We start from the raw sequence: 26259 nt of genomic DNA on the forward strand, positions 1-26259 counted from the left end.
AATACCACAACAAATCTCCTGTGAATGTTTGAATACCAAAGCACTTTACACTGTCTCATTCACCCATTCACACACACACACACACACACACTCATACACCAATGGTGACAGAGCTGCCATGCAAGGCGCTAACCTGCCATTGGGAGCAACTTGGGTTCAGTGTTTGAGCTAGCATGTACTGTGTTGTGTGTGTAGTTGTGCTGTAGTATGTATGTGAATGTCTTAGAATATGGTCCAAGCGCTCATCCTTTATGTAGTGTCTCAGCAGGCTTCTTCCAACATTCAGCAGCTTTGAATTGAAGAACTAAAAAGGCAGATAGTGTGAGCTTCCATCTGAAGTTTTTTCATGGTCAGACACTCCAAAAAGAATAAATAATGCCTGGAAGCAATGCAGTTCCTTTAAACTGAAGGTGAGCTTAGGACCTTTGATAATACAAAGTTTGAGGTTTCATACATATACGGATATATAACTGCTGAGCTTTGCCCTGGTTCTGTTTATAATGCATATGATCACAGATATCTGATGAACACCAGCAGGAGATTTAATGCATATTAAAAAATATGGTATTTACTGTAACAACAAAAATGGATGATTTGTTTTGATCTGCATTCATGAGCCCCAGGCTGTTGTAGGGTATCGTATAGTGGTGTTTTGTACATCAGCAAATAATCCTCATTCACTTAGGTCTCTACTTTGTAAAGCTGCTGTTTCTGCTCTGGTGCCTTTGTCCTATCATCAACCACCAACTGTAGCAGGAGCATGACTTTAAAGGGCAGGCTGTGAAGGACCATTTTATCGATAGGATGAGCTTACTGAAAGAACACGCTGCTTTGCTGAATAAATTTGTGTTTTGAGTCGAAACAGGACTTGGTGTGGTACTGAATGACATTTCATTTGTAAATTTATTGAAACGTGTCATTTGTGAACAAAATGAACAAACGAGGCATGTTGTACGTGAAAAATGTGGTCACTGAAAAATTAAACGAACACAGCATGTCGGTCACAAATGCACTGAGACATTGTGAACGATCTATCTGAATGAGGCTTGTCATTAGTAAATTAACTGAGACATTTAATTAGTTAAAAAATGAACGAATGAGGCATGTAGTTCGTGAACAAACTGAATAGAAGCGGAATTCATTTTGTGAACGAATAAAACATTAATGAACGATCTGCAAAAAGTTGTTTGTGATCAAACTGAAAGAACAAGGAATGTCATTCGTAAACATAATAAACGAATCAAGACATGTAATCCGCGAACGTCTCGGTTACCTACGTAACCTCGGTTCTCTCTAGATGAGGGAACGAGTATTGCGTAAGCTAGCTTACGCTACGGGAAAGATTCATCTTTTCTGAGATATTGAAGCCAAAAAATTATCCTTAATTTTGTATCATTTGTCAACGCAGTGCAGCAACTGCAGACCTTGAGCGGGCTAGCTAGCGAGCTCATTGGTTGCTCTGCGGCAACTGCTGCAGCCTATAGACGAACTTGCGTGAACTCGCGCCCAATGAGAGGCGCCGCGCGCTCACTGTCCCAAAGCCCGCCAGAATGGGCGTGGCTAGGGTGCATATAAGCGCAGTTCGTAGGCTGGAACCCTGGTTTTCATTGAATGAAGCGTGGCCAGCTACGCAATACTCGTTCCCTCATCTAGAGAGAACCGAGGTTACGTAGGTAACCGAGACGTTCTCTTACGAGAGGTTCTCTCGTATTGCGTAAGCTAGCTTACGCTACGGGAACCCATTGTCAACGCCGTGCGCGCCAAGCATCCACTGCATGAGCCCCAGGGGGGTGGGGGGACCCGGGGGAGCCCTTGTGAGTGGGGAAATAATATTTGGCCGGCAAGAGTGCGGGTCAGTGTGTGTGTGATACATAAGCACATAGTAGGAAGGGAAAAACAGAGCGGCGGTGCCGGTCTGTGTGGAATGTGTCCCATTAGTGCAGCTCACCAGGGGAGCTGTAGCGTATTAAACCGCTAGTAGTTTTGCCTGCAGAGCGGGCACTTCCAGATTGTAAAATCTGACAAAGGTGGAGGGGGAAGCCCAGCCCGCTGCCACACATATGTCCTGAATGGAAATCCCGCTGGACCATGCCCACGAGGAGGCCATGCCTCTGGTGGAGTGAGCCCTAATGCCTAACGGGCATGGCAGGTCTTTCGACGCGTACGCGGCAGCAATAGCGTCCACTATCCATCTAGACAGTGTCTGTTTCGAGGTGGCGAGACCCTTGGTGCGCCCTCCGAACGAAACGAAAAGCTGCTCAGTGCGTCTGAAAGAGGCGGAGCGCGCAGTATACAATCTCAGTGCTCTGACTGGGCAAAGGAGATTTGTGTCGCGTTCGCTATCGGATGCTGGCAGAGCCGATAGGGAAATAATCTGTGCTCTGAAAGGAGTACCGATCACCTTGGGGACATAGCCGTGTCTAGGCTTTAAAATGATCTTGGAGTCACTTGGTCCAAACTCCATACACGCAGCGCTGACAGACAGCGCGTGAAGGTCTCCCACACGTTTAACTGATGACAGGGCAGTCAGAAAAACGGTTTTGAGTGAAAGGTATTTCAAATCCACATATTCAAGCGGTTCGAAAGGGGGGGCTTTCATAGCTTCGAGAACTACAGAAAGATCCCAGATAGGAACCGATGGGGGGCGCGGGGGGTTCATCCTTCTAGCTCCCCTGAGGAAGCGGATGACCAGCTCATTTTTTCCCCGTGACTGGCCGTGCAGGGGTTCGGCGAACGCCGCGACGGCCGCCACGTACACTTTGAGCGTGGATGGGGATCTGCCCTTATCCAACAGCTCTTGTAAAAACACGAGCAGTGACGACACCCCACATGTCCGTGGGTCCAGGTCTCTGTCGGTGCACCATTTTGAAAACACCGACCATTTGGACGCATAGAGTCTTCTCGTGGAAGGGGCTCTAGCGTGTATGATAGTGTTCATTACTCCTTCTGGCAAAGCGACGGGTAGTCGTTGATCACCCACGCGTGCAGTGCCCAGCGCTCTGGGTGGGGATGCCAGATCGTGCCGCGAGCTTGAGAGAGGAGATCTGCTCTCACTGGGATGGGCCACGGCGCTGTCAGTGACAGCTGCGTAAGCTCCGGGAACCATGTCTGATTCTCCCAGCGCGGGGCTATGAGGAGCACCGAGTGACGCGTTTCCCTGATCCTCTGCATTACCTGTGGCAATAGCGAGACAGGAGGGAAGGCGTAAAGCGGGCGGTTGGGCCAGTCCTGGGCCAGAGCGTCCTCGCTTTTCGAGAAAAATACTGGGCAGTGAGAGTTCTCTTCTGACGCGAAGAGGTCTATCTCTGCTCTGCCGAATATTTGCCATAATTTCTGGACTGTTTGAGCGTGCAGGGACCATTCCCCTGGGGGAACATTGTCTCTGGACAGTCTGTCTGGGCCGTCGTTCAGGTGGCCTGGCACGTGTGTCACCCTCAGCGAGCGCAGGTGGCCCTGGGACCAACTTAGTATGCGTTTTGTCAGATGGAAGAGGTTCCTGGATCTGACACCACCCTGACGGTTTAGATAGGATACCACAGATCTGTTGTCCGAACGGACCAGGACGTGGTGACCCTCAATGACCGGGAGGAAGCGTACGAGCGCGTACTCGACCGCTATCATTTCCAGACAATTTATGTGAAGGAGCTTTTCCTGAACTGACCATAGGCTGAAAACCGGCGAGCCCTCGCAGACCGCACCCCAACCCGTGTTGGACGCGTCTGTCGAGATGACTTTTCGGCGAGATACAGATCCCATCGTCACTCCCCGCTGATACCATTCGGCCACCGTCCAAGGCTGCAGAGCTGATATACAGGTCTGAGTCACTCTGATCGGCTGGCGGCCTGTGGCCCACGCCCGGCGAGACGCGCGGGTGTTTAGCCAATGCTGAAGCGGGCGCATGCACAGTAAACCCAGCTGAAGTACTGCTGTGGCTGAGGCCATGTAACCTAACACTCTCTGAAATTTTTTCAGAGGCGTGAGGCTGTTCATCTGAAATGACGCGCGCGCCGTGTAGATAAGCGAGCCGTCATTGCCACAGAGTCTAGTTCTATTCCAAGGAAAGAAATTGCCTGACTGGGCTGTAGTGAGCTCTTGGTCCAATTGACTGCAAGACCCAGACTGTTCAGATGACTGAGGAGAACTGTCCTGTGAGACAGAAGCTCCGTATGTGACTGTGCCAAAATCAGCCAATCGTCCAAATAGTTCAGAATTCGCAAGCCCTGACTCCGCAGGGGTGCGAGCGCCGCATCCATGCACTTCGTGAAAGTACGGGGTGCTAACGGTATATTGATAAACCTGACCGTCGAAGGCGAATCTCAAGAATGGCCTGTGACCGGGATTTATCTGAATCTGAAAATAGGCATCTTTCAGATCGAGAGAAATAAACCAGTCCCCCTGGTGCACATGCGCGAGGAGTTTCCTGATTGTAAGCATTTTGAACGGTCTTTTTGCAAGCACCTTGTTCAAAACCCTGAGATCTAATATTGGTCTGAGGCCGCCGTCTTTCTTGGGGACAAGAAAATAACGGCTGTAAAATCCCGACTCGCTCAGTGAAGGCGGCACTCTCTCTATGGCCCTTTTGCACAGAAGCTTTGCTATTTCTGAACGAAGCATGCAGGCTGCTTCCGTGTTCACAGTAGTTTCGAGCCGCGCCCTGAAGCGGGGAGGGCGGCGATCGAACTGTAGCAAATAGCCCTGTTTTATTGTGCTTAACACCCATTTGCATATCCCTGGGATAGCTTCCCACGCTTTGAAGCGTAACGCTAGAGGGTGAATGGCCGAGTCGCCCTGATTGCCGTACACAGCGGGCTGAACAGAATGTGTGAGCGCGCTTATTGTGCTTATGCATGACTGCTCGCAGACAGCAGGGACATGCTGTTCTGTGAGTGACTTCCCGATTGAGATGAATGGGGAAAGAGTCACATCTGTTAAGTGATGCTGACGCAGCATAGTCACGGGCACGGGACTTACACATAGAGAGGTGTTTGCTGGCCGTGTGACAGAGCGGGCAGAGAGGGGACGCGCGCACGGGCGCGTTTATTGACTCTAACACTCGAGCGGGCTGTGCCCGCTTTATGTGAGTGTGCTCTGATAGGAACACGGGAAGTGTAATGCTTGTGTGTAGGGGTGAACACTGGATTGTGGGCACATTTTCTACACATAAGACATGTTTGCTCTCTGATAGGGACACGGGAAGTGTAATGCTTGTGTGTAGGGGTGAACACTGGATTGTGGGCACATTTTCTACACATAAGACATGTTTGCTCTTTACAAGATCTTTTTGTGTCGCCGTGAAAACGGCATTTGAGTGCAGGCAAGCGGGTAGTAACACCGGCTTGTTGGCTGCTGAATTCACCACTGTAGTAGCCTGAGAGAAGGGGACTGACAGGGGGCGAAGCTTTGACGGTGGTCCGGCCGCGGCGGGACTGAGCCGTCGTTTTTTCAACAAAGCTAGGAGGACTTCGGTTGTTCAGGTTTCAGCGCAATCTTAGGCCGAGGCCCGCGGGGGGGCGGCGGTCTGCGGCGTCTGTCTGAGCGCGATCTGGGGCGGCCGCCCTGTCGACGCTGGGAAGTTTGGCTTTGTTGAGCTGGGCACTGTGAAGATGCTCGTGCAGGAGGCTGGTTACATGGGCGGCCTGCAGAGGAGCTAGCGCGGCGAGGCAGGAAGAGATTCATGGCTTGGGTGGCTTTCTGGACTTCCGAAAAACGGTCAACAATGCCACTTACCGCGGAACCGAAGAAACCGGACGGAGAGAGCGGCGCGTTGAGGAACGTGGAGCGCTCAGCTTCTCCCATGTCGGCTAGCGTTAGCCACAGATGTCTCTCGGTTACAGTCAGCGAGGCCATGCACTTCCCTAGGGCTTGAGCTGCAGCTTTGGTGGCACGAAGGGCGAGGTCCGTCGCGCTCCTTAGATCTGTAACAGCCTCTGGGTGCCTGCCTTTCTCATCCCATTCCCGAAGAAGGTCCGCTTGGAGGATCTGCAAGACGGCCATGGAATGCAGAGCAGATGCGGCTTGGCCGGCGGCGGAATAGGCGCAGCCAACACAGGCGGAAGTAGTTCTGCAGGCCTTAGACGGGAGCACTGGCTTAGACCGCCATCTCGCGGAGGGCGGGCAAAGGTGTGCTGCTACAGAATCCTCGACCGGGGGGATGGAAGAGTAGCCCTTCTCGGCGGCGCCGTCCACTGAAGCGAGAGAGGTGGAGACGTGGGATCGAATCCTGGCCGAGAGAGGCGCGTTCCACGATTTAGAGAGCTCGGCGTGGAGTTCCGGCAGGAAGGGAGCGGCCGCGGGCGCCGCGTGGTGATGGCTTTGAAGAAAGCAGCCGTCGAGTCTGTTGGGAGCCTGCTCAGGGGTGGTGACCACTCGAGCCCGAGGCGGTCGACGGCCTGTGTGAGGAGGCGTATCAGTTCCCCTTCGACTCCGGCGCGGGTCCTGCTGGATTCCTGGGCCGATGAGGAGGCTTGTGACCACTCCTCGCTGTCCGAAGCCATGATGGAACAGCAGCCCTTGTCCTCCGCCTCGCTCTCCGAGGTGGCAGCAGTGCGGCCGCTCGGCGGCAACTGCGCGTCCCGGGGGGGCGGGGAGGGTGAACGCGATGCTCGAGGGAGAGGCTCCGGCGAGACAGTCGCTTCTAAACCCGGTTCCGGCAGCCTTTGGGAGCGGCGCTTCTTCCGGCGCGGCGAAACAGAAGGCGGCGCGGCGGCTTCGGTCCTGAGCGCTTCGAGTCGAGCCCGCAGGGTCGACATCGGAAGCTCCTCGCAGAGGTCGCATCCGCCGTCAGCGTGGGCGAGCTCTGCATGCCCCAGTCCCAGGCAGAGAGCGCAGATGATGTGGCGGTCTCCGGCGCTGAGAGGGATGCGGCATGAACCGCAGGTGCGAGGCATCTTTAAAAAGACGCTCGTGCTCTTTTGTGAAGTTCACTGAGGAACTAGTTTGCTTTAAAAAGGATACGTTGCCGGATGGCGTAGCTCGCAGGATGGCTGAAGGTGGCGGCGGCCGGCTTCTTCGAGCGCTGTCCAAGCTTGCTTGATGCCCCTCGAACGGCGACGCGGCTTCTTGCAGTTTCAGAGATGCGAAGAGCTTCGCTGAAGAGATGAAAATCAGGGTTCCAGCCTACGAACTGCGCTTATATGCACCCTAGCCACGCCCATTCTGGCGGGCTTTGGGACAGTGAGCGCGCGGGCGCCTCTCATTGGGTGCGAGTTCACGCAAGTTCGTCTATAGGCTGCAGCAGTTGCCGCAGAGCAACCAATGAGCTCGCTAGCTAGCCCGCTCAAGGTCTGCAGTTGCTGCACTGCGTTGACAAATGATACAAAATTAAGGATAATTTTTTGGCTTCAATATCTCAGAAAAGATTAATCTTTCCCGTAGCGTAAGCTAGCTTACGCAATACTCGTTCCCTCATCTAGAGAGAACCGAGGTTATGTAGGTAACCGAGACGTTCGCGGATTACATGTCTTGATTCGTTTAGTATGTTTACAAATGACATTCCTTGTTCTTTCAGTTTGATCACAAACAACTTTTTGCAGATCGTTCATTAATGTTTTATTCGTGATGATACAAAATTAAGGATAATTTTTTGGCTTCAATATCTCAGAAAAGATGAATCTTTGACGTTGCGTAAGCTAGCTTACGCAATACGAGAGAACCTCTTGTAAGAGAACTAGCGACAAGCAACTTCGCGATTGTTGCAAATTCATGATTGAATAAGACTTTTCTTTTATAAACATATTTAACAAATTGGGACACGTTCTTTGTAAAACCAAATTTAACAAACTGGTATATGATGAACAATCTGAATTATTGAGACTTGTTGTTCATTTACAAACAGAACAAACTGGCAAATGTCATTCATGAACGAACTTGGACATGTCGTTTGTGAACAAACTGAACGTGCAAGGAATGTCTGAGCTATGACCTGGTTCTTTTTGATTCATCTGAATAAATTGAGACATGTAATTCACAAACTAAAGAACAAATAATTAATAAACAAGCAAGACTTATAGTTTGTAAACAAAATGAACAAATTGCATCATGTCCTTTGTAAAAAATCAAACTGAACCAAGAAGAATATGTTGCCTTTGAACGAACTGAATGATTGTGGTAGACTATATCATTCTTGAGCAACCTGAACGAACAAGGCATGAACAAGGCATGTCATTAATGAATAAACAGAACAAACTGGCATGACTATCATGATCGCACATGCAGATGTCATTTAAGAACAAACTAAATGAACAAGGAAAGCGTTTCGCAAACGCACTGAACGAACTGAGACATGGTATTCACAAACTAAAGACATATACTGTAATTCACAAATTAACAGGGCTTATCATTTGTAAACAAAAAAAACAATTTTTTTGTTTGTGAACAAATCTGAACCAACAGGGACATGTTGCCTGTGAATGAACTAAACGAACAAGGAACGAAAGTGAACAAACCGAGCAAACGAGGCATGTCAATCGTAAATGAACTGGGTCGTTTCATTCAAGAACAAACTGAATGAACAAGGAAGGTCATTAATAATCGTACTGAACAAATTAAAACATATCATTTGCAAACTAACTAAATGAACAAGGCATGTTAAATGTGAAAGAAAAAATAAGAACTGGGATATGTTGTTCGTGAACAAACTGATTGAACAAGGTTTGTTGTTCGGAACTGAACTTAATTAACTAGGACATTTAGTTTGTGAACAAAAATGACTTTTAGAAATTACACTCTTAGTTTTAAGAGTAGGGTTTGGTTCTGTTTAGCTAATTGTTTTATTTGTTTTTTCACCATAGAATCTTATAGTCTTGCATTCATGAACCGCATTCACTTTGATGTAAAGGTTGTTATTACCAACACGAGAGCATTGCACTACACAAAGAAGTCAACTGTTCTATTATCTCATAATCAGTTCATGCATTATTAACTGATAATTATTAATTAAACAGAGTAACTTATTCCTTTGGCCACAGTGTTAAATCCTGCAATTAATATATGTTATATATAGCAGTTTTAGCTCCTCTCTTCACTAGCTACAGAGCTAATTAATTTTTGACAGATTCCTCAGCAGATTAAATGCGTTTTTTATTGGTGATCATTCTTGCATGCTGAAAGACCTACACTGGTGCAGGTTTCAGAACTTTTGCACAAAGTGAGAAACAGGTACTAAAACAATGCTAGCTTACCATTTTTATGTGAATTTTTATGCAATTACTTCCTGGTTTCCGTGGGACGGAGGGTGTTCTCGACACACCATCAGTATCGGCACAAGAATAGCTAAAAACAATTGAATTGATGCAAATATGTCTGATGGGAGATTACACTTGTCAGTTACTCTGCAGAATAGGGTTGATTTCATAGTACTGGAACATTCAGTAGCAACATGTCGAGTTCCTGTGTGATTATGCTGCTGTTGGACGACCATGCAACTGTTCACAGTAACGGACTTATGCCTCCTACACGCTACACGACTTTCAAAGACGTCGGATTGTGGTACCATTCATATTACACAACTGCTTGTCTTGTCATGGAAGTCTTAGGGTTTTCAAATTACACGAGGAATTGGCAACAGGGGTGAACACATTACAAAACATTTCACTATTGACGAATCCCAGACGACTCGGTTGTGAAACGTAATTTGGAGTCCAGGCAGAGTACCCACAGAAGTGATTCGATATACAAAAACAAATGCATGATCATATGTTATTTCAGAATATGATGTGTATGTTTTTAATCGCATCAATCAAGAATTGGCAATTTGTCTCCAACTCTTCTCTTTCACCACCCGGTTGTGGTACAGTTCAGATGAAACATCAAATAGGTACTGGTGCTCCTGCCACTGTTCCACTAATGTTTCCTCCATTTCTTCAGTTCAATGAGACTTTCTTGATACCGCAGCCATGCTAGTTGATGTCCAGTTGCAGGTAAATCAGGACTCCTCCCACTGAAAATTCCCGTGCCCCATTTTTTGCTCTCTCATTGGCTGTAGTTCAACGCTGCAGTTGCATTTAGTCAAAACACATTTCACATTGTGTGATTTGGAATCGCTGACTGGTACAGATATTTAACATGCCATATATCTTGCTGACAGATCAGCATATCTCTCAGATTGCGTCTTTGTTAATTCATGCATTACGTTCATCGCTCAAGGGTGTGAGCTCTGATTTGCCTATGATTTCGGGCTTTTGTCGGCAATCTCCACAAAACTGTCGGCGAGTGAAAATCGGGCCTAAAATCTTGTAGTGTAAACTAATCATTTGGCAACCTAATATCTGGAGAAGATTTTAAGCTTTTGTGTTAATATAGGCTTCTGGCTATATTCACTGTTGGCACAGCTTTGCTACAAAGAATTATGAAAAGTGTTTTGTGACCTTCTGTTGGCCTTACGAACCAGCAATGCCCTTCATGTACTATAGCTTGTTGATATGCACTACATTTCACCAGATAACAAAGATGGAAAGGCCCCTTTAGCTGCCCTCAAGCTACAACTGCTCAGGGTTCAACTGGTGTCTAATTTTGCTGTGCCTCCTATGTTCAGAAGATTACAATAAAACGTTGTGAAGGTTTTTCTGGGTGAGCATTGGCAGTCATGTGATAATCGTGGAGAATGCAAGAAACAACGTGTAAAGCTAGTGAGACGTGTATGCTTTTATTTGCCCTCATTGTGTCAGATTGTTGTATGTTATCTGTGGAAAGGCAAGAGATTCAACAACAGCTTTAATTTTAGGGAACGAGGGAGGACAGGAGAGAGCGGCTTTTTCCATTTGCATTTCAAGTGCCGGGTTGAAAACTGTAACCTGCTGGTTCCCTAATGGTTGAATCTTCATACTCAACACATGTAAAGTCATTACACCACAGGCATACAACAAGAACACAGAATTAGAGCTACTGACAGAATGATTTAGTAAACAAAGGGCCTACATGTGTTAAAGCTGCACTATATATATATATATATATATATATATATATATATATATATATATATATATATATATATACACATGTTTAAAATGATTTATATTAACCTGAGATGAAGACTGTAGACATATCAGTCTCATAAAAAGCTGCTTTATTCTACACGAGTACCACAATATTGAGATCACATAACCAACCAAATATTACTTGCATTACCATGATAATACCCTGAAATTGGTTGTGAAATTGTATAGTATATGATAGGTACAGATGAAATTGTAAAACAGGTCCATTCTTTCCAACCTCAGTGCACAACATGTTGTATTTACGACTTCTGACCTTGCAAGTACGAACTTCTCATAAGAATTGCAAGCAGCACATGATGCTCCATGACTCAAATCTGAAGTCATATGGTGAGTATGAACAAAAATGTGTGAAGAAAATGAACAAAGTGGGAGATTACATTTATGCATTTGGCAGACGCTTTTATCCAAAGCAACTTCAAGAGCCCTTATTACACGGACAATGCCCCCGGAGCAACCTGGAGTTATGGTGGTGGCTGTGGGGATCGAACCTACAACCTTCTGATTACCAAATTACCAGTTATGTGCTTTAGTTTAGACCACTACACCACCATGTTGTTCATAAACAATCTGGGGCATTTATTTTCTGAAGCAATTAAATTGAACAAGTTTTCATGTTTGCTTCTTGTTAGCTGGTTGTTGTTGTTTTTTCCTGATCTCTTAGTGAAATCGAAAACAGTAGTTCGACTTTCTTTAGCTAAAATCAGTCTGCACTTACCAAAATTTGAAATACTGCCCCCATGGGCCAAAGCGATAAGTGTTGTTGAATGTATGGGAAGTGTGAGCTTAATTTTCCAGATGTAATGTCCACAGAGGGGTGCCAAGAGCGAGTTGCGAAGCTAGTTGTTTTCAGGTATACAGGAAGAGTAAGGCACATTTTATAAACTGTAGCCACCAAACCCCAAACCTAAACCCCATTAGTGCAGCAAAAATGTAATGTTAGAGGGAATAATGCAACCTCCGAATCGCATTTGTCACTGATTAGGTGAATGTGATTAGTTACTGGTTTAATGCATGGCAACTTTCACATCATCAAAGACCCTCAAACATTATCATTATCAAAGATGTATAATGTAGTAATTATTTTAATAGTTAAAAAGTTAAGATAGCTATTTCATTTGATACAAAATACACAATGCAAAATTCTTTCATTGATTTTCATTCAAATTCTCTAACACACTGTGATGAGGAGGGTGGCATGGCCGGGCGGAGAGGATGCATGCCCTGTGCTAAGTTACCCAATTAGGGGGAGAGAGATAAAAGTAGGAGCCGGAGTCACCAGACACAGAGAGAGAGAGAGAGAGAGAGAGAGACGCATGAAGCTGTGTGTGTGCATCATTGATTATGTTGAAAGGCTTTGTCAGTGTTTTATTAAAAAATCTTGTGATTGTTAATCTGGTTCCTGCTCCCTTTTCCCAACCAAACAAGAGGCTTGTCTGCCACACATTCCATAATTAATTGAACAACAAAGCTACTGGGTAATTGTACAGTACAATAAGCAGAAACTCAACTGATTTTGTGCTCCATTAGAAATAATTTTAAGTGGTTTAAAAAAACAGCCTTACGGCAGGTTCACAAGCTGTATAAGACACTGTCTCATGTTGTGTAGCAAGGAAGCGTATCTCTAATCTCATACCTTCAGTTTATTTTGTAGTCCCTCGACCATCTAATCTCATACCTTAAGTTTATTTTGTAGTCCCTCAACCATCTAATCTCATACCTTAAGTTTATTTTGTAGTCCCCCAACCGTCTCTCTCTCCTTAATGTATTTCTGTAATCTTTGAAGGATGGCTGACTAGCTAGTCATCTGATGAATAAACCTCAGCCACATCAAACGCTTCCGTTGAGGTAGGGGAATTGTGCTTGAAAAGCTTAAAACTGAAAACTGGATCTGCCACACAAATAAATCAAGCTCAGCTTCCCAGGTAATGTCCTATTTGAGAAGTGTTGTGTAACAGGTCCTACAGATTAGGTTGCCTAGATGATTTCAGAATGATCTCATTGAAAAATCGACAACAGGAGGTCAAATTGTTTTATCTGCTAAAATATGCGTTGAGAATTTCCTAAATGCCCCCCCCCCCAGTGGCTGAGGTTTGAACAACAGTCTTTCGCAAATGCAAGACATAAGCAAACGGTATATGAATAAAACATTTGAGTATTAATTACTTTACACAAACCATAACAGTACTGTGATCAAAACCATGTTCAACATCAACATTATTTGACTATACTTAATGTTGCAGAGGGACATTTCCTGGAAGAAAAATAATGTCTATATCTTCTGTAATTTTATTTCTTCAACTTTTAGGAGAATACTAACATATCATTGCTGTTCAATGAAAAACGTATCTCCACTTTTGGCTTTTTTACTTTTTAACACAGACAGAACGCGCCGAATTACATCTTCCTACTGTTTCAATTGTGCATCGAAATAATGATGTTTAATTAATCAGGCTGTTTATCTGTTTAACTGCTATATCCATTGGCCTTGAGAAGTATCCATTAAAACTGCATATGTCCCACCCTTATGTTTTGATGAGATCAGCTGTCCAGTTGAAGTGTAGTGATGAGATTGCCTACATTGTGATCACTCTGTGATTTCCTTGAAAACCAAAGCCATCCTTGCACACACAATGTCAGGTGGCTTTAAAAAGTAGACTATACCAGCCATATAGATTTACAGATTTCCATATTCACGAAAGCATGAGTGAAACTAATTCTGACAATTTATGCATTAGATCCGGAAAGCGTGTCTCGAAACCGAACTAACCTCTAAACAACCTGAATAGAAACCCTAGTCATGCAACTGATTTCAACCTAAAATATTAAGTGAAAGATGAGATTATATCCAAAAATAAATTCTCTAGCAATCGATAACCTACCAACTGAGTTCTGGGAACTCGAACAGTTAGACTCAAGTCTGTAACTGAACATGCTCCATTGGAACACATGATAAGAAAACGTCCTGGTTACTTCCGTAACCACCATTCCCTGATGGAGGGATCAAGATGTTGTTTCAATGTAGTGACACTAGGGGTCACTCTTGTGAGCCAGAGACACCTTCTGATCTTTAATAAAAGGCTAATGGGAATTGGTGAGTGGTATTTACATGCCACTCCCGAACATACGGGTATAAAGGAGGGGTGTGCATGCCGCTCATTCAGGTTTTGTGGCAGGAGGGACACAACGTCTCGTTCCCTCCATCAGGGAACGGAGGTTACGGCAGTAACCAGGACATTCCCTATCTTTCACTCACTCGACGTTGTGTCAGTATAGTGACACTAGGGATCCCCTACAAAAACAGCACAACTAGCTGAACTATGTTATGAGGATCGGTGATGCGAGACGGGCAGACTACTGTGTGCTGCATAGCCAGCGCGCCGGGCCGGCGTATAACCACCCCTGACACTAGTATGAGTGTCAAACAGCCCTTTGGGGACAAGTCGACTGCCCAAAAGATAGGGACAGACTAACCCAGTCATGCCTCTTCCCTCTTTTTTTCTTTTTCCTCCCCAGAAAAAGAGAAATCATTAACCGACTGGGACACCAGTGTCTACTCCCAAGGGAAGACACCGCAGAGACCAGAGAGGGAGGGGAGGGGGGGGGGGGGTATTTAGAGTGGAGATACATCATGTGGTCTTGCCGAGTCTAGTTGGAAGTATGTCATGTGGAGAAGTCCCATGTAGGTCCTACCCAATGGGGGAAGAGGCTCTACGAACATGGTGACTGGGGCAGAGCGGCCTCTGTCCAAGGATGATGCAGTTTACAAACAGGGAAACGTTTCAGCTGAGATACGCTTTGCAAGGGGTTAGCTACGGGGAACCACAGCATGCGGAGCACCTATCGCAGTACAGGGCTTAGATAGCACATGTTCTGAGCCAGCAGTGAGTTTCTCCGCAAACTCGCCTGCCACAGAGCTAGGAGGAAGCCAACCAGGGAAAACATTTTGTTAACGCTACTTGGAATCAACAACGCACATCTTCAGCTTAAGGGAGGTGAAAGGTGCTATGCACAAGCGATATACCCGGCCGGCTGACCCGAACTTACCTGTTCATTCCTGCTACAACACGGGACTAAACTGGCTCAACCCCGAGATTATAGAACCTCGCGCCTCCTGGTGGAATGGGCCCATAGCCCTGCCGGGGGTGGCACATGCTGAGCTTGGTAAGCGATAGCTATAGCGTCAATGATCCAGTGGACTATGCCCTGTTTGGAGACAGAGCTTCCTTTCCTCTGTCCGCCAAAGCAGACAAAGAGCTGCCCAGAGGCTCTGAAGCTTTGCGTGCGATCCAAATAGATGCGTAAGATGCTGTCTGAGACGAGCCGGCACACTCATCCGGAAGCCTAACCAGAGCAAACAAGCGTGCTGGGGAATGGGAGGTCCATGGGGATTTACCCGGCGGAGGTGATCCCATTGTGGTCCCTAAATCGCCCCCAGTGCTAGCCACGCTGGCCTAATACCCGTGGGTATTAAGAACCAAGGCAGGCAGCCGCTGCGGTGACTTGCATTCCTATGAAAGCGAGCCTTGACCGCAATGTTGCCATGGTCATGTCCTCGCAATGAGGACATGACGCGTCCACGAAAGATGTCTTGGCGCGGGAAGCACTCAGGCACTAAAGACAGCAATCATGGCCATCTGAAGGCGAGAGATATTGACCGCATCCAGGAATATCACACAAGAGGAAAGGCATCTTTAAAAAGATGTGTCTTTAAAAAGACGTTCCGATGTGTCCAGGGGGATCTCTGCAGTGCACCCGTAAAGAGAGGGGAGAATGCCGATGTAATGCGCCGTAAGATCCAGCAGAGGTGAATGGAAGCCGTGGGAATTCAGCTCGATTATTTCTCAATTAAATAGCGATCGCTCGGCTCTGAAAGGAAAATCTGAATGAGCGGTATGCACGCTCCTCCTTTATACCCGTTTGTTCGGGGAGTGGCATGCAAATACCAGTCACCAATTCCCATTGGCCTTTTATAGAAGATCAGAAGGTGTCTCTGGCTCCCAAGAGTGACCCCTAATGTCACTACATTGACACAATGTCGAGTGAGTGACAGATAGGGAACCATGTAATTCCATGTTTGCTAACAAACATCCATGTCCAATTAAAATATCGAACAGTTCACTTACCAATGTGTAATGATAGAATTCTATTTATGGCGTTAAAGCTGATTCATTATGTTATTTTTGATTAATTTTGTTTGATTTGTTTATGAGAAAAAGTTTTTCCATGCTCTTGATTTTTTTATTTATTTTTGTTGTTATTTTTTGTGGAGGTACGTACCTTTCATCAGAAGATATAGATGGTCACATAGCTTATAGACAGACTAAATGCCACAAAACTCCCATTTGTATTTCATGGGGTCTTTAAAAGATAACCTCATCCTCTTTTACAGTTTTAATTGGTGTACTGGGGCATCATGGGGATTGTTATTGCAAAGCAGCTCGTCACAGAAGTAGCCTGAAATATTTAGACATTCACAATTCCGAATACAGAGCAGAATAGAGACCACATGGAAGAAAAAAAAAAGGAAAAAAGGTCTTTATTGAGGTGCCATGAAGTCAGTTTGAGCACAATTTAATTTTGATATGGTATTAATGTTTAAGCCCAGCATTTCACAAAGCATTATTTGCACTGAGATTACAAGGAGCCTCTTATGCAAGCCATATGCTGATTACTCAGTTAGACCCTGCTGGAGTTTTACCCAACAATCATTGGCCAATATGTAGTCCCCAGGAATTAAACTGCACATATTTCTTAACTGGTTTTGCTTCATGGCCAAGATTTCACATCGGACTTGTGTTGACACAATCAAAATGTGATTTTGTACAAAAATAACAAAAATTACCTCAAGATACAGCATTGAAATGTATTAATATTATCATGAATTACAATTTGCTAAATTATAAACTTGACATAGACTGAAAAGGAAAACTGACAAGTTTTGTGCTATCGGCAAACAATAATTTACAGCATAAAACTCATTATGGTCACGCAAACCATGTATATCCTCACCGCTACTGAACCTGTATAATAATGCTTCATGTAGTCTGGGTAATAAATTCTTGTAACTTTTAGTAGTTTTGTTCATGGTTGTAAGGAACTACCTAATATGGCCTCCATCCACAAAGTCACATATGAATTTGCTCCAAAATTCTGTAGAGTTTAGGTGCATTTTATTAATTGCATTCAGGATTTGGAGGCAAAAAGTGAATAAAACTAATATTAAAGAGAATATACAGTAGCTATATGGTCCATTTTATTATAGGGGTCATGACATGAGAAATCAAATTTTCCTTGATCTTTTGACACATAAGAGTTCATTGTACTATACAAACATACTGTAAGTTTCAGAACTCAAAACTTCCTCACTGCAAGAAAGAGCATTTGTTGAAGCCAAGCTGCAGAAATGGCTTGTTCTCTATTTCCTCCACATTGTGATGTCACATTGTGGTAGACTTTTACATCTGACCGCCTCCACAACACATGGAAACCTACTTTACCTTGTCACTTCTGTAGCCCCACCCAGTAGTGGTAAGCAGTGAGATGGCAAGGAGAGAGCATGTCAGTCAAGAGCAGAGAGCCAATCATAACAGTAGCATTTTAATGTCAAGACTTAAAGGAGAAGCAGCACCAAATCTGAGTGATTCTTACAGAGCATCAGAATGAGGGTGGAAATAATCCTTTTTTTTATTTAAATATTTGACTATGAAAAAAAAGAAAAAATAAATAACCTTAAAAAAAAGTGTTACCAATATTATAAGTGAAACTCAAGGAACATAAAAATAATACAAAATTAGGCATGTCATGACCCCTTTAAATTCTGTGCTCTGCCTATTTGTATGTTGTTGTTGTTTTACATGAATGAATGGAACACTGTGTTGTTTTGTAGTTAGAATAAATATGCCCTCATAAAGGTTAAATATGTTGAAAAACCAACAAAGTGTCACTTAATGAGTAATTTTATAGTACATTTCTCAAACTATTTAGTAGCTCATATAATGTAACCACTATGGACTATTGTCTAATGTGGATCTTATCTGAATTTTCACCATACCGTTGACTCGGAATGAGAGGCATTAAGCTACAAAGGCAGATAGACAGAAGGAGAGGATGGGGGAAGATACTCCCCATAAATGAGGGGCTTTTGTCATTGATGTCAGAGGGGCATTTTGATGGCTTGCAGGGGAAAAAAGGCTCAGAATACAACTGATTTAGGGGCAGAAACACAGAACAGAATCGCTCTGGTGAAGAGGACACAGGCTCACAGTCTGTATCTGGAGCTGATTGGTGTCATTGTTGGTATCTGTCTAAAAGGTGTCCAGGCATGGACATGCAGTAACATCTGCTGAGAGGGAATGGAATGCCCACTTTCTTTTGTTATTCACATTTGCGTCCTTTCAAATATGGTGCATACAAACCTTTTTTGCACCTTATTTTCAACAAATGGTTTTGGAGGACTGGGCAAGGAGTTTGGAGTTCTGAAAGTTAGAGCATGTCTACATATTAGAGCATTGAACATTAGAAAAACTCCCTCTAAAGTGACTCCCATAGAGTGGAGTCTTATAAAGTCAACATATACATGACTGCATTTCATTGGCTCTGTACTTGTATTTTGCACAATGACAATAAAGTTGAATCTAATCTAATCTAATCTAAATGACACAAGCCGATGGGTCCTTTGAACTAGTAATCTGTTAGCCAATCAGCCTGCTCACTCTCTCAGTGTCTAAAATTTGTATTACCTAACTCTCTGAAACCCTCCTCCTCACCAGCACCACTTGTCTAGATCTGCTTCAGAGGGATTGTATGTACAGTGTGTAGTATGTCTGATTGTGCAGGAGAAACAGAATAAACAGATCTAGTGTCCCAAGACCAAACCTATCAACTTGTCATTTCCATTTCAACACTTTAAATGTATTCAGCGAGTAAAACTTACTAAATTACTAAGTTGCTAAACTTCCGTAATGTGACATATTTTCGTGCAAAAGAGTAAAGCATATTCAAATAGAAAAACTGTAGGGTGAAACTAGATTTTATCCATCAGAAATTGATAGTATTTTGACAAATAAGAGAGCTTTGAAAATAAGCAAAAAATTTTATTAGTTTCTGGTTTTCTTTTGAATAAAATGCACCATTGAATCATTCACAATATGTCCAGGCACATGCATTAAGAAATAAATAGGGACAATTTTGAATTCAGGTTGATTTTAAGTTGAATATTAAGTTGAATGGCTGGATTCGATCACTTAATCAGGCTGGTGGAATCACATTTATTGGATTTAATATGAGCTGAAGTAATACTGAAATGATGGCCTGAATATAACAAATAAGACATCCATAGTCCTTTACATTTAAAATAAATTCCTTTCATTCAGCTAAAGATTTACATTCGTGTAAAGGAAATCAAAGGCAAATCCAAAAATCTGCAAGGCAGGAGGGATGGTGCAGCCCCAATCGGCAAAAAGACAGCTTGAGTAGAGTTATGGAGAGAGAGTGTGTCTGTGAGACTACACACACACACACATAGCTGTAGCGAGTGATCAGGCTGAAGGACGCTTCTGTAGCCTGCAGAACCGTGATTCCTGGTCTGTGTGTGTGCTTGAACCGAACAAGCAACATGCTCTGTGGGCTCCGACGAGAGGTAAAGAACAGCTTTGGTGAGAATTTCTCTTTTTTGGCTTGGAATACTGAGACTTAAGCATGATTGCATTTAAACTGAATATTTAGATTTTTTTAATTTTTTTAATAGACGTGTCTGTGAGTTCAGTCTCAACCTCTTGCAAATGTGAGATGAGGTCATCCAAAGTTCGTCACTTGTGACAATGTCACTTTTTCTATTTGTATGGTCTATTTATTCTTCTCATTTGGACTAGGTTGGTTCTTCATAAAGATCTAAATGTTTATTGAGGATATAGTTCACACACACAAAAAAAAAACTTACCCCTATGTTGTTTCAAACCCATGTTAAGGTGAATGGTGACTGAGGCTGATCTCCTTTTGTGTTCCATAGAAGAAAGGACGTTATACAGTTCTGAAACAATAACAAGAATTTACATTTTTGGGTGAACTGTCCATTTAAGAGGTGAATGGATATGTTGTGTTACACCGATTTGCTTTAATTGGTGATTTCTTAGATTGAAGAATAGTTTTCCTTCTACAGATAGGACACATTATAAACCCAACCTGTTTACATCACCTTAAGTTGCTAAAGAATATATGGTATCTTGTATAATGTGTTCTTGTGCATATTTTTTACATGCTATTTATTATCCTGTTATAAATAGCATATAAGTTTTTTTTTTTTTTTTTTTAATTTGTACTACAAAAAGTACTACGCCGTTGTCATGTTTTCAGGATATGGTACAGAAATGCATTAAAAAATAATAATAATACGTATATTTTATATAGCGGCTTTCTTGAACCCAAAGTCGCTTTACATGAGAGCAAATACATGAAATACAGCAACTAATTAAATGAAACCTCATGTTTTAATGATCCTTCCCTCCTGATTACCATAAAACGTCCTCATTATAAAATAATAATACAAATTATCATTATTATTTACTTTTTTATAATTAAAACTGAAAAATATGTATACAGCCTGGTAGCATTTGTTATACTGCTTTTATATAAAGCTGATTTTAATAAAGAGTTTACAAATTATTTCACTGTAAATTTTCACAGTAATTTATGCAGTGAAAAACAGTTAAAATATCTAAAGAAAATTCAAAAGTTAAACATCTGGACACATCATGGTATAAAGAATTCAGGGGGAAATATGCTTAATTTTTATAATAAATTATGTCACAAAGGCAATCGTTTTCTTAATAACTTAATTATACAATTTCTTATCTTTTACTTTTCATTTTAGGGTGAAACATTTATCTGGCATGTTCAGTACTGGGGTATCATTTGAATTACCTTTGAGTATGTAAATACTGTAAGTAAATGGTAATGGATGATTTCTCGGGAAACCTGTTTGAAATCTTAACCGTAATTTTTGCAGTTCGGTAGAGGCACAGAAATGACTTTAAATATTGCATAATTAATGCAAAAATCTCACTCTGTCTCTATAAATTCTAATCACTATTTCATGCGTTTAAATTGACAACAATCACATGGACGTAGATTCCCATTGTAAACTTTTTCCTGCTTATGAATGACGCCATGTTTTGAGTAGAAAATTATATTTATGGGCTCTGCTGAGTGAATCAGGGGATGATGATCTAATGAAGAGCAGCAGAGGAAACCGTCATGCAACACAGCTCAGTCTAATGTTCTCCCAGCGGGGGCCAGATGCGAGGAGTGGGTGTGTGCGTGTGTGTGTGTGTGTGTGCACGCATGCTAGTAATGATGCTTACACACTAGATGAGCAGAAGAGATAGAGAGAGATAAAGAGATTGTGTCAGTGATAAGCATACTTTGCTATTCCTATTACCTGATTTGCCACACAACACACACACACACACACACACACACACACATACACATTGCCGAAACTCTACTGCCAGGTTCTGCTCTCATAATCCTGTGAACAGCAATTACAATCTTAAAAGAAATCTTATCTCCCAAAAATGTGGTATAATAATCTGAATGTTTTATGAGCATGGGGTGGCAGATGTGGAGAACTTTGTCATTGATGATTGATCCAATTATGCAGAAATCTGCAAAGTTTTAAGGATGCAGATTCTGTATCGGTCTTGGCATCATCTATCTTCGCACCCTTCTGTTTTATTTTTCCTCCGTATGGTCTCAAGCATTTGTTTAACAGTGTCTCCCATATTCACTGAGATTATGTCTGGGTTTAAGAGTACATCAGTAAAAGATATTTCTTCAAATTAAAAAAAGCTGTTTTCTAGATGTGTCATGAATAAAATAGCATTCAATGAGATCGCAGTGACGGAATCCAAATTTGGCAGATGGTTTGATGAGACATGTTTGCTTGCATGCTCTTGGTGGTTGATTCGCAGGCTAAGATGCAATCTGTGGACTACGCACTTTCTGTGCTGTTTGAGAAGGAAATCTTTGGATTTTAAAAGAATATTCCGGGTACAATAAATGTTAAGCTCAATCTACAGCATTTGTGGCATAGTGTTGATTACAACAAAAATTATTTTCAACTAGTACTTTCTGTTCTTTCGTGAAAAAAAACAAAAAAACATTTCCGGTTCCAGTGAGGCATTTACAATGGAGTGAATTAGGCAAGTGAATGTAAACGTTAAAATACTCACTGTTTCAAGTGTATAGCCACAAGACGTAAACAATATGCGTGTTAACATGATTTTAGTGTGATAAAATCTCTTACCAACCTTTTCTGTGTAAAGCTGCACTACTCAACATGCAGCCCGCAGGTACATGTCAGTAATTTGGCTAAAGGCCAGATTTTGTGAGACGAACCTCTGACGGCAGGGATATTCACATAGAGTCCGTAAAAAATGAAATGAAAAACAATTTCACCCCTGGGCAGTAGGCGGCGCTGCTGCTGTTCTACAGTCTCCTGCCCGCACCTTCAACTGATTAATAGATTAAACACTGTTAAGCATTTATTTACCTAATTTGGCATAACAGATTCATTATGTTCTTTCCATGGTGTTGATGCATAATCTGTGTTAATCCGCGCATTTTATTACGTGGCTTATTGAGCGCGTTCCCGCAGAGACACAGCGTGTGTGGAGGCTTTGTGCTATTCTCCGCGGCATCCACGCAAAACTCACCACACGCCTCACCAAGAGCGAGAACCACATTATAGCAACCACGAGGAGGTTACCCCATGTCACTATACCCTCCCTAGCAACTGGGCCAATTTGGTTGCTTAGGAGACCTGGCTGGAGTCACTCAACACGCCCTGGATTCGAACTTACGACTCCAGGTGTGATAGTCAGCGTCAATACTCGCTGAGCTACCCAGGCCCCCTCGCTACCATTTTAATGCCATGAGAATATAACAGGCACAGTTATGTACATATTAAATAATATACATTAAGACAAATAAAAACATAAACAGACTTTCAAAAACAGGTGTTTTCCAGCTAATTAGTGTCACCAACGCGCTGGATTTAGCAGCTGCAATGATTCAAACGCTCAAAAAGCTCAATCTCATTGGTCAGTCAGTTGTCCGAAGTCCAAAGAAAATAAAAAATCAGACCACTCTCCGTAAAAAAAAACTTCTGATTGTCGGCGGACAATTGGTCGGACCCGATGTGAATAGCGCCATTGCAATGCATTATTGGCATTCAAAGGCTCATATGGAAAAAACAATTGTTGTGAACAGGCCTTTAATGGGGTCAATTTTAGGGTACATAAACCAATTTTAGGGTACATGTAAGTTACATGTACATTTCTTGTGTGATCAAGATGAGTATACATTACAATTTAATTCAGTGCAAAACTGAATTATAATTACGTAAAGAGATTGTGTAACTCTTACCCTAACCTTAACCTTTCCCAAAGTGTCAGTGGCTGGTAAATGACAACTCTGCCAATGCGTACATGGACGCAAGTGATGGGGTTGAATAAATGGTTGGTTATGAAGCAAGCTGTTCTACAGAATCCTTTTAAATTTAGAAGAAAAAAAAAACTTTGAAAATAACAACGATAATTGCAATCGAAGAATTCACCTTTGAGCATCTCGGTCAACTTGAACAATCAATGATTATGCCAATAGCCACCTTTCTCCATCACCCACGCAGAATGGGTTGACCCCACTTTTAATGTAGAGGAGCACAGCATCCTCCTTCGCTGTCTTTCCTGTGACTAATATCCCATTTACATCGCTGGCATTTTGAAACTGCTCATTAGAGTAATTGTGCCTTGTTTGTCCAGATGCTGCTTTGCTTGTTGAGGTCTTAAAGAGAAAAGCGAGATATAATGATGGAAGGTGACTTCCAGCTAGACTAGATATAATTACATGTTTTCGAAGTATAACTCTTTTAATAATTATGCATTAACATTATGAAATATTAACATTATTTAAGTGGAGGCTTTAAATAAGCCCTTACAGGTTTTGCTGCCTCCCCCTGCACTGTATGTAAATTGTTATCTTTGCTATATATACTTTTTTTGTATACTTTTTAAATCGTGCAAAAAAAAAATCAATAAATCAATCAGGTAATCATGTATTTGTGTGCTGTTAATTGCTTTGCAACTGTGGCAAGTAATACAGTGTGATTTAAAAAGACTTGTCTTTTCACAATTGAAAGTGTTTCTTTAGAATAATGAGCTCATGCCATGGTGAATATGAAACTAACTTTGTACAAGCAATGTTTTGTCTTACAAAAGCACTGCAATTTTGTAATTCTAAAACTAATTGTGACAAATACACAAAACAATTGCACCACTTTAACACAACAAACCCTGCGTCTTAGGGCATCTACACATTAGAAAAAGCTGTAACTGAGCGTTTGATGGCAATAATGTATAAGATTTGTTGTGAGAGTGCCAAAAAGCCATGCTGGTGTGAAATCAATCTGGAATAAAGTTCCAAAAGCATATCTGGAGATTCATATTGTTCAATAGACCTCATTCATAGCACAGCCATCTTTGTTTTTTGATAGGAATGAAAATGAGACTCTGAGTGATAGATGTTCAGTATCTTCATACAGTTGTTCAAAGTGTTTTTGGATTGTTCTGCTTATGAAGCATTGAAATTTCAGTAGACAAAAATCTATACACAACATGAGTTCTGGAAAATTTGATGTAATCTTTGAGCAAAGATGGTGCTACTTTGAATAAGCTCTATGGTTTCCTTAAGAGGTACCAATTTTTCGCCACGCCGATACGGGACACTTGAGCATTAAGAGCACTTCAATAAGGGATGGAGGTCCCCCTCAAACATTTCAACATCCGATAGGGGAGGGGGGTACACCTCGAGCATTGCATCACTTAAAGGGGCAATTAGCTTCCCATACAGGATGGCAAAATATAATTTATGCATTACATTTATGCATTTGGCAGACGCTTTTATCCAAAGCGACTTACAGAGCCTTTATTACAGGGACAATCCCCCCGGAGCAACCTGGAGTTAAGTGCCTTGCTCAAGGACACAATGGTGTTGGCTGTGAGGATCGAACCAGTGACCTTCTGATTACCAGTTTACCAGTTATGTTGTTTAGACCACTACACCATCACCACTCTGGTTAAATATGGGACGTCTCGAATAACACGACACTGTTGGCAATCCTAGATGTCCATGTCAAATGTTAAAATGTTTTCAACTTTTGGCCGCAATAAGGAACGTCACTAAAAACTATTAAAAAATATTTTTCCTTGCAACAACACTATCTCAATTTAAATCAATGAATTCAAAACGTCCTCTGATGCAACGTAATCTCTAGATTTGATAAAACATGTTTACATCAGTGGTATTTGCATGACGCAAATTAACATTGCGCTACTACTGGCCATGGAACGTCTGCAGTCAACTACATTTTATTTATAAGAGATGCGCCTGGATCAGGTGCCTGGATCGCAAAGGTGGAGCTGTACAGTTTCAGAATTCTAGATCATGGTTGTATGCAGCCAACTTCACAACCTAGAACTTAGATCAGGGGTGTCAAACTCAGTTCCTGGAGGGCCACAGCCCTGCAGAGTTTAGTTCCAGCCCTGCTCCAAAATGCCTCCTTGTGATTTTCAAGCACTCCTGAAGACCTTGATTAGCTGCTTCAGGTGTGTTTAATTAGGGTTGAAGCTAAACTCTGCTGGACTGTGGCCCTCCAGGAACTGAGTTTGACACCCATGACTTAGATCCTGCCTACAAGATGGTGAATTGGGCAATTTGCAGTCAGTACTAATTATGGGGCAGTGTTTGCGACGTTAACCAATTTGCTTAAATGCTTTGTGAATCAGGTGTTAAAACAACACGAACATCGCCTGCAAATAAACAATGCTATCAGTAACCACAATTAATTCTTGAAATGCTTTCCAAATCATTTACCTCTGTGTTTATCAGCATCTTATCGACTTCAAATCTTTCGTTAAATCAGTCAACCAATCAGTCGACCAATCGTCAAAAGAAATGGTTCGCTATCTTTTAGCCTACAGTCTTCTCAGGAATGAAAAAGGGTTTTGTTTGAAACAGGAGACATGGACAGCTAATATCAACACCAAAGGGGTTGACTTGTACCTGTCTCGCCTTCTGCTATGTCCCGATGACAGGTTGTTTCTTTCTCTGTTAAATTGGCTGTGAATTATGGTCATGTCCGGGGGGTGAGAATGCATTACATCTCCCTTGGTGAGCAGCAGACAGCCAGAAGGAGGGGCCAGAGGTTAAC

The 26259-nt window shown here is 42.8% G+C and overlaps 1 protein-coding gene across 4 annotated transcripts in view; it reads left to right on the forward strand.

Moving 5' to 3' along the window:
- LOC127639993 (glutamate receptor-interacting protein 2-like) overlaps positions 1-26259 on the forward strand; it is a 134884-nt gene that overhangs the window by 46539 nt on the left and 62086 nt on the right. The window contains exon 1 of one of the 4 annotated variants that reach the window (XM_052122360.1): positions 19533-19648. The exons of the other annotated variants lie outside the window; for them this stretch is intronic. Within the exon in view, the coding sequence (XP_051978320.1) occupies positions 19609-19648 (40 nt within the window). The 5' untranslated portion in view covers positions 19533-19608. Of the gene's footprint in view, positions 1-19532; positions 19649-26259 lie in introns of those variants that run through there. 4 annotated transcript variants of the gene reach the window in all.

The sequence above is a fragment of the Xyrauchen texanus genome, chromosome 48, assembly GCF_025860055.1.
Source record: "Xyrauchen texanus isolate HMW12.3.18 chromosome 48, RBS_HiC_50CHRs, whole genome shotgun sequence".
Lineage (NCBI taxonomy): Eukaryota > Metazoa > Chordata > Actinopteri > Cypriniformes > Catostomidae > Xyrauchen > Xyrauchen texanus.